At 44.5% G+C, this 9,896-nt stretch overlaps 1 protein-coding gene across 4 annotated transcripts in view; it reads left to right on the top strand.

The window, feature by feature from the left end:
* Positions 1-7,473: 7,473 nt before the first annotated feature.
* Positions 7,474-9,896, top strand: part of PRKX (protein kinase cAMP-dependent X-linked catalytic subunit) — a 125,618-nt gene continuing 123,195 nt past the window's right edge. For 2 of the 4 annotated variants that reach the window (XM_024756295.1, XM_024756296.1), the window contains exon 1: positions 7,474-8,357. In XM_024756295.1, the coding sequence (XP_024612063.1) occupies positions 8,285-8,357 (73 nt within the window). In that variant the 5' untranslated portion in view covers positions 7,474-8,284. The remainder of the gene's footprint in view (positions 8,358-9,896) is intronic. The other 2 variants (XM_024756294.1, XM_024756293.1) reach the window with 2 other exon arrangements.

Raw genomic sequence — 9,896 nt, 5'->3', positions numbered from 1 at the left:
CTTTTTCTGTGCCATATATATATATATATATATATATATATATATATATGGCACATCTTCTTTATCCATTCCTCTGTTTGATGGACACTTAGGTTGCTTCCATGTCCTGGCTATTGTAGATAGTGCTGCTATGAACATAGGGGGTGCATGTATCTTTTCCAATTAGTTTTCATCCTTTCTGGATATATGCCCAGGAGTGGGATTGCTGGATCACATGGTAGCTCTGTTTTCAGTTTTTTAAGGAACCTCCATATTGTTCTCCATAGTAGCTGCACCAATTTACAATCCCACCAACAGTGCACGAGGGTTCCCTTTTCTCCACGCCCTCGCCAGTTGAAGCCATCATTCTCTGGCAAGTGCACAGTTTATCTTGGGTGGGCTGGACTGTGGAACATGCTTGCACCATCAGTCTGGGATGTGACACATTGACAGACCCCCCCACCGGTACAACCTTGTCATTTTGCAAAGAGGAAGGCAACCTGCCAACTGGCTAAAGGTAGACAGATGTATACATATTTTTAGAGTTTTTCTGTAAAAGGTTTATCCCATGCCCTTGGGGCAACAAATGGGAGTGTCTACAGAAACAGACCCTCCACAGTACGACCTCCAGTTCATCAAGTTTTCATGGGGATCTAAAATAAGACAAGCTGATGTGTTGGATCTCTGGGGTTACTGTAACAAATTACCCCAAACTGGGGTGACTTAGGGCAACAGAAATGTATCCTCAGTTCTGGAGACCAGAAGTGTGAGACGAAGGTGTGGGCAGGGCTGGTTAGTTCTGGAGGCTCTGAGGGAGAAGCTGTCGCATCCCCTCTCCCAGCTTCTGGTGGTCCTGGGCTTGTAGATGCATTACCCCAATCTCTACCTCCTTGTAAACAATGCTTTCTCCTCTTTGTGTTTCCTTTTCATGTAGGGACATGTGTCCATGCATCACTGGATTTAAGGCTCACCTGGTTCATCCAGGCTGATCTCATTTCAAGATCCTCAGTCACATCCACAAAGACTCTTTTTCCAAATAACATCCCATTGATGGATTGTAAGAGGACATATCATTTTTTGGGGGGGGAGAGAGGGGGGGCCACCATGGAACCCAGTACCTGGTCCATGAAAGACAACCTCTAAGCTTCTTGGCCATTGGCTTTTTAAGAATATGGTGGAATCTCAACATTTTGGCCAAAGATTGTGGAATCCCCTACCAGGAATTCACATTTATCCAGGTACCTTCAGATTCCTTAATGATCACACGGTAGAAATATTAGACTGATTGACATTTTCAAATCCTAAAATTTAGACCCACAGACTCCTGCCTAAATGACTTCACGGTCTGTATTAAAATGCCCCACAGAAGGCTGGGCCCATTGAGGGATCAATTTTCCCCCAAACTATACAGTTTCATCCATTGAACACTCTGTTGTGAATCTTTTGGAATTTAAAAAAAATTTTTTTTTATTGAACTAACTATAGTTGATTTACAATTCTGTGTTAATTTCTGCTATACAGCAAAGCGACTCAGTTATACATATATATACATTCTTTTTAATATTCTTTTCCATTATGGTTTATCCCAGGATATTGAATATAGTTTCTTCTGGAAATTTGAAACTCTTTGTACTGTCTCTAGACAAGCCCACACCTACTCCCCCGCTTTTAAAAGCTGAGGCGCTACATCTGATATTCAGTGAACTCCAGTTCTGTGTGTGCCCACACAGCAGATTAAATTTGTTTCTAAATTGTTCTTAGTTCTGTGTCCCTCCAAGATTTCACACCACAGAACATTCCTATCCCATGAAGGTCTTTTTGTATTTAACCTCAAGTTTATCTGTCACACTTGTATCATCTTTCTTTTTGCCCGAGAGGGCAGCCACGAATTCAGCAAAATTCAAAACAAGTGATACCAAACCCTGGTTTTCTTATAAAGTTCCACTGTTCATTATACAAACAGATGGTTGTGGTGTTGTTCTTGGTGGTGGTAACCCCAAATATACCCCATGTATGTGTGATGGATACTACCTGTTGTGCCTTTTATCCTGTGGACAGGTGTTTGATGTTAAGTCCAGGCAGGAGGTGTTGGTGGCATCCTTGCTTCCTGGGGATGGGTGGAATCTGCTCTTGCAAGGTTATGGGATGGGATGTTTTAGGGCTCCTTTTGGATATGTCCAGTATTGCCTGTTTCTATTCAAGTCTGTCCACATTTTCTAAGACTGTTCTGAACAGCACTTCTTTTTTTCCCCTTTACTTATGTACTTTTAAATTGAAGTTTTGTTGATTTACAATGTTTTAGTTTCAGGTGGACAGCAAAGCGATTCAGTTATATATGTGTGTGTGTGTGTGTGTGTGTGTGTGTGTGTGTGTGTGTGTGTGTGTATATTCTTTTTCAGATTCTTTTCCATTATAGATTATTACAAGACACTGAGTACAGAGCCCTGTGTTGTACAGTAGGTCCTTGTTGTTTATCTATTTTATATATCTGCTAATCCCAAACTCCTAATTTATCCCTCCCACCCCCTTTTCCCTAATTCGAAAAGATACATGCAGCCAAGTAAATAAAAATAATTAATTAAAAGAAAAAAGATCTTAGGGAAAAACCTGAAGAAACTTTTTGGCCACCCCAATATAAATTATATATACACTAGGTAAAACGTATACATTATACAGATTATACAAATGTATTTATTATGACTATCGTATTTTAAAATCCATATTCTCATCTAACGCTCCAGGGCTTTATTCTTGCACACGCCTTTTGACACGTGAAGAATTAATTTCCACATCAAGAGTAGACAAAGAGGCCTGCTTTATTTACGTTTAAGTCACCCTGCAGTTTTCTGAATAACGTTTACTGGGTGACCCACGTTCTCTGCCCTGTTAAAACGGCATATGCATTCTGGAGTCCTGTGAAATGCATTTCTCAATCTCTTTCTTTCCTCTGCAATAGGAAACTATTTTTTTTAAATCCTGGCTTTATCACGAGAAAAGCTAGTTGCCACCTCATTCCCAGTCTTATTTTTCGGGATTTTAGAGCCCCGCCACCACGCCTCGGAGGGGATGATGCTGTGAGGCGGGCCTGAATCCTCCATTAAGGAAGAATTCCAGCCCCAAATGCCTTCCTCCAAGATCAGGGGGCGTGTTTCTACTTATAGTCACATCCTCCTCACGTCCTTCACGAGTTTTCAACTTTTCTCTTCCTACCGATAAATACTGCTGATCAGCTACAGCAATCTGTTTCTCCGATAAGAATTAATAAATGTTTTCTTACGTCCCTCCTGGAAGTTAAGATAAACTACAGAACCACAGTTTCTAGGCAAGCCCTGAGATAACTCTCAATCTGTAGCTCCTGTGAAATCTTGTGTGTTCTGAGGTCTCTGTCCTTATGAAAAAAAAATTGGCACACAACATTAAAAAAATCTTTGTAAAGATTCTCCTAATCCAGACACAGCCTTTTGGGACATTTTCCTCCCTTTATGGGGCGGGGGAGGCATCATCTTGTTATATAATGAAGATCAGAGTGCGTTACAAAATTTGGATGGCTGCCTATGATACTTAAAATTTGGTCATAATGCTTCCACTCTGAAGAGTTTGAAAATCCCCTTACATAAACAGACCAGTATACTTTCCCATATTTCCGGGTGTTGAAAGTATGTCTATTTATTTCTCTATAATAAAAACTGCCTTCAATCATTGGTGTCATTGTCAGATCATGTCACTAAAACAGAATATCACTGACTGGGCGGCTTAAACAGCAGAAATTTATGGTCTCCAGTCCTGGAGGCTGGAATCTGAGATCCAGGTGTCAGCAGGGCTGGTTCCTCCCGAGGCCTCTCTCCTGGGCGTGTGGACGGCCGTCTCCTCCCTGTGTCCTCACAGGGTTGTCCCTCTGTGTGTGTCTGTGTCCTGATCTCCTCTTCTTATAAGAACACCAGTGCTACGGGATCAGGGCCCACCCTAGTGACCGCATTGTACCTTCGTCCCCTCTTTAAAGACCCCATGTCCAAATCCAGCCACATTTTCTGAGGTCCTGGGGGTGGGGACTTCAACATCTGAATTTGTGTGAGATTGTGGAGCACACTTCATCCCATAATATTCTCCAAAATTTAATTCTGAAAAGTACATTTCTAGACATAGAATGACTGCACCAAAACATATGATCATTTCGTAACATTACAACCAAAAGTGTCTAAGAATTCCCTCATTAGCATGGAACATTTCACCTGTACCATGTCAGGTGGATTTAAAAACAAAAAGAAAAAAGGTGTCACGTTTGTTCTCAGTCCAGTTTCTTTGATTATTAGTTATTTTAAAGATTTTTTATTTCCTCCCTGTGTGAATGACCCATAGCTATGCCCTTTTTTGGGTTAATTGTCTGTTAATGCCCATTGAACATATATCAGTTTGGCTCATGTACTTTTCGTAGGCACTTTGCATTCTTGTTGTAAATGTGTTTTTATTTTGTTTATAATTCCATAATGTTCTTACATTTTTAGGTTGTCAGATCTATTTATCTGTTTACCCCTGTGATTCTGTCTCTGTCAAGTTTAGGAGGTCCTCCTATGGCCATCCAGGGATTGGAAAACTGACCCCACTCCACTATCATCTTCTAGTCTTGTTGTTTTATTTTTTTTGGCCATGCCACATGGCTTGGGGGATCTTAGTTCCCCAACCAGGGATTGAACCTGTGCCCCCTGCAGTGGAAGCATGGACTCCTAACCACTGGACCACTAGGGAGGTCCCTAGTCTCGTTGTGTTGTTTGTTTTCCCACTTCTTTATTTAAATTTTTATTTATTTATTTAATTAAAAAATTTTAAATGTTTATACAATTTTTAAAGGTTACTTTCCATTTGCAGTTATTATAAAATATTAGCTGTATTCCCTGTGTTGTACAATACAACCTTGAGCCTGTCTTATACGTTCCCCCTATCTTTAAACCTAGTCCTTCTGAAATGGATTTTAGTTTTCTTTCGTGGTAATGTCTTTGTGGTACTTTTTTTTTTTTTTTTTGGCGCTACGCGGGCCTCTCACTGTTGTGGCCTCTCCCGCTGCGGAGCACAGGCTCCGGACGCGCAGGCTCAGCGGCCATGGCTCACGGGCCCAGCCGCTCCGCGGCACGTGGGATCTTCCCGGACCAGGGCACGAACCCGCGTCCCCTGCATCGGCAGGCGGACTCTCAACCACTGCGCCACCAGGGAAGCCCTGTGGTACTTTTTAATAGCATACAAGGTGAGAATCTGAAGAAGCTTTTAACCCAAAGTACATAACAGTTGGTACTAGAATATTATTTATAATGTCTAGAGACATATACGACTTGATTAGATATAATTTTTCTCATGTTCCTTTGTGCTACTTGGAATTCATGGAAAGCTTCAGACACTAGCACATGAGCTAAAAGGACAGCCTGACCCAAGTGACAAGGTTTGGTTTGTGGATTCTAGGATGCAGGTCACCGTGGTTCATGGGGGCCACCCCACTCATTCATTTTCACAACTTGAGATTTAAGGTAGGGAAAGGAAACTGCGTTAACATAAGATGGAACAGAATGATCGATGCCCTTGGTGAAATCTCTCTTAAGTCATCATATTTACTTCCTAATCATCTTTGCTTTCTAATCATCACTATGATTCCTTGGGTAAAATGTGACTTCTAAAGTTCAAGTTCAGAAGTCCAGTTACACAGCAGCCACAGGGGCATCGAACGTTAACTTCTCTTTCGGACGAAGGATGCTTCTATCCACCATATGTATTCACGTTTCGGGAAGCATGACCCACCTGTGTTCCTCCAGCATCACAGCTTAGATTTTCCATGAATCTCTTCAGCATCTGACAAGTAAAAACTTCCTTGCATATCTTCGGTGATGAGTGAATGCACCATCTTCTAATTACAGGCTGGTCTATCCCAGGCAATGTGTCTATTCTCAACACGTTCCTCTAGTTTCCTTTGAAATCTCTCAAGAAAAGCCTCCGAGTAAATAGACACGTATAAAAACATTATTGAGGCCTTCCCTGGTGGCGCAGTGGTTGAGAGTCCGCCTGCCGATGCAGCGGAGGTGGGTTCGTGCCCCAGTCCGGGAGGATCCCACAGCCCGCGGAGCGGCTGGGCCCGTGAGCCATGGCCGCTGAGCCTGCGCGTCCGGAGCCTGTGCTCCGCAACGGGAGAGGCCACAACAATGAGAGGCCCGTGTACCACAAAAAACAAAAACAAAAACAAAACAAAACCATTATTCATAGACTTTGGAGCTCCATACATGAATAAGAGCAGAGTGACAGTCAAATGTCCTTGTACTTTTTCAGATTTTTAAACTTCAGTTTGTAGAGAGGGTGGCTTAGGGTTTTGTTTTATTTTAGTGATGGTGGATTGCTTGATTTTACCCAAATGTGCACATATTTAACCATTCCAGGATTCTACCTTGGATGAGTTCATTGCTCTCAGCCCATTTGGAGTTCATGACCTCCCTAACCAGGGCAGTGTGTGTGACATCTCCATGGTGAAAACTTCATTTCCATCAGCAGGAAGGCCATTGCTAGGTCAAAACTTATCCACGTATGTTGGGTCAAACACTTATTCAACAAGTGAAGTTGAAGCTGTTGGAAAAGGGGGTCCGCTTTGCATAAAATGTCTCTAGAGAGCCAGGCGCCAAAATGCAGCCTTTGGGGTGCGTGGAGACGCTTTGTGAGTGGTGGGGATTCAGCTGGGCTCCCACCGGGGCAGGCCTCTGATGACTGTGGGTGTACTGATCATAGTGATAAAATAAGTACCATCACCTGTGACTCATCATGACCGCAGCGGTCCATCTGTGGGGGCAGAAGTGCCCAGGATTGTAATAGAACGTAGCCAACTAACTAGGTTATCATGAGTTTCCAGCGCGTTAAACCAACGCAAACCCACCACAGGGCCGTCCGGACAAGGGAAAAAGAATTCTTGCAGAGGGTTGCAAACCTACTAAATGTGAGCGCTTATAAATACTTGAATCACTCCTTGCCAGGAAAACATTCACCGGTGCCGAATGAAAGCACAAAACCCCCCTACATGGCTATGCAACAGCTCACCTGAGAAATAGGGAAAAAATTACTGAGCATGAGACATGACCTAGGCTATTCCTAGTAAACCACGGCTTCATCTGAATGACAGTAAAGTCTCACCACGGAAATCAGAAACCGTATTCCTGTAACTGAACGCTTCTCTGAATCAGAATATATAATAAAATAGATTAGAATGTATATTCCAGAATATATTAGAATGTAGTAATATCACATAAATAATACCTAATATTATATATAAATTGTAGCGTGTGAAGGCAGCTGAAAACTTCTTTTGGAATATATATATTAGAACATATAATAAAACATTAGAATATATATCTCAGAATAGATTAGAATATATGGGGTATAAATAGTATCTAATATTATATACATAAAGACTGTAAAGTCTGTGAGGGCAGCTGAAAACCTCTTGGAATATATATATTAGAACATATAATAAAACATTAGAATATATATCTCAGAATAGATTAGAATATATGGGGTATAAATAGTATCTAATATTATATACATAAAGACTGTAAAGTCTGTGAGGGCAGCTGAAAACCTCTTGGAATATATATATTAGAACATATAATAAAACATATTAGAATATATATTCAGAATAGAATATATGTGATATAATAATATCTAATATATATAAAGTCTGTGAGGGCAGCTGAACACTTCTTTTGGAATATATATATTAGAACATAATCAAATAGAATATATACTGTAAAACATGTATCACAGAATGGCTTGGAATATAATATGTGATATTTAATATCTATTATACACATATAAATTCTTAAGTCTGAAGGCTGGTAAACACTTACTTTAGAATATATATCAGAACACATTGGAATGTAATATATATAATAATATAGAGAGATTGTAAACTTTGTGAAGGCAGCTGTACGCTTTTTATTTTAACTCAGTATACACACGCACACATATCTACCTATCTACTTATAGACATACACATTTACAAATACATGCAATTCCAAAAGAAGTGTCCAGCTGCCCTCACGGACCACCCTTTTTCTCTCTCCCTCATTCAACACCGCCTACACCTGTTTCGGCGTTGACTTTAGCGCTCGTTCTGCGTGCGGGGAGCGTTTAGTCCGCTGGGTTACAGAGTTCGGTATTTCCCTGCCCCGTCACCACCGAATGCTCCTCACAAAGGCGGTACAAATGCCCCTGTAATGCCTCGCTTGCAGGGCTTTTTTTCTTTTTTGCCTTTCAAGAAATATGCTGTGGTTTCTGAAGAATTTTTATGAGCCTTCCAGATGAAAGCGGCTTTGTTCATCAAGGTGTTGTGAAACCCGCCGGGATATTTATAGGAACAGGTAGGTTAGCGGTCAAACTCCGGGCGGGCGAGGAAGGGTCAGATCCACTCCGCCACCCAGAGTTTAACTCTGCAAGCGTCTCTGTTACTTTTTCCTCCCCGGCTGCCATTAGAAGGGCAAGGCGTGCCTTTCACTGGGCGTGAAACCCTAGCCTTGACCATCGACCTTAATTAGCCAGCCCGACCGCAGTCACAAGGTCGCGTCCGCGGGGAGTCGCGCCCTTGCCCGGCGTGGACCGTCCCGGTCGCCCCTCCGCGGGGCACGGCCTGGTGGCCTGAGCGCGGGGGACCAGTCCTTGTCTAAGCAGCCGCTGGGGCGCACGCGGCCCGCTCCTGGAGCGCATTTTTCGCATTCCAGCTTCAAGATCTGGCAACCAGCAGAGAGCAGGCGTCTCGCCCGGGGAAAAAGCCACCCACAGTGTGCAGAGGAGGGCAGGGGCTCGGCTGGCAGCCGGGGGCCAGAGCACCACACCCAGAGCCGGTTCTGATTTCCTGTCACCCCCTCCCAGTTGGCCAAGCGAGGCAGGCCCGGCCTGGTCCCCCGTAAAACGCCTCCTTTCTGTAGTTCTGGCCTCTGCGACAGACCGTCCCCACGCCGACTCGAGGACTCAGGGGCAGGACCCTCCCTTTCAAGGGCGGAATCGCTGGAATCCCGCCAAACAATAGGGCAGGCTCGGTGCCCTCTCGCTGCTCAAACTGTGGTCCGCGGACCTGCGGCCCGGATAGCCCTGGGGGCTGCTCTGAAAGACCGATTCCAGGCGTTCCTTGCCCGGCCCGCTGTGGTCCAAGGAGCACTTTAACCAGATCCCCGGAAAAACAGTGGCCGCATCCGTCTAGTTACATTTGCATTTAAGATACAGCCCCGACATTTTGGGGGTATAACTATAACCAAAGATGGCCTGGGACACACTTCCCATTAGGAAAAACCTAACGCTATCGTTGTGTAGTTGTCTGTGACCGTCCTGCGTTTCTTTTCCGAAATCGTCCCTGGTGTGTTTACACCAGCTGCCCGTCAAGTTGCATGCGCCGCATTTGGTAGTTATCTGATTGTTACCTGCCTCTTAGTATTTAAAAAAATGGTTTAGAAATAATTAAAGATTTATCGGAAGCTGTCAAGAAACGCTCCGGGAGCGCGGCTCCGCGCCTCCCCCATGGTGCGTATCTTACATGACTGCACTCCAACAAGCCAGGGCTGGGAGCGGCCTTGGTCCCGATGGTTATTCGCCAGACGTGGCGGCCGCCCGCCGGGACTCGCGGGCACCGCGTGGTCGGCGGAGCGCGCCCCATCCGCTTCCAACTCCAGCTTTATTTTTTAACTTTACTTTTCTTTAAGCCACGCCCTCCCGCTCCCCAGCCGGTCCCGCCTTCCCCCAGCCTTCCGGGCTGGGGCGCAGGGGCCGCGGGGATACGCCCGCCCGTCTCCCGGGGGAGCTCGGCCGAGACCCCATCCCTGGGGCGCCCCGGGGTGCGGAAGCCGCGCGAGCAACCTCGCCGCCCGCGCCAGCGCCAGCGCCCGCCCCCGCCCCAGAATGGCGGGAGA

Source organism: Neophocaena asiaeorientalis, unplaced genomic scaffold (genome assembly GCF_003031525.2).
Source record: "Neophocaena asiaeorientalis asiaeorientalis breed wild unplaced genomic scaffold, Neophocaena_asiaeorientalis_V1.1 scaffold69, whole genome shotgun sequence".
In the NCBI taxonomy this organism is placed as follows: domain Eukaryota; kingdom Metazoa; phylum Chordata; class Mammalia; order Artiodactyla; family Phocoenidae; genus Neophocaena; species Neophocaena asiaeorientalis.
The sequence above is the reverse complement of the archived record's forward strand: the minus strand, read 5'-3'. Positions and strand labels throughout refer to the sequence as shown.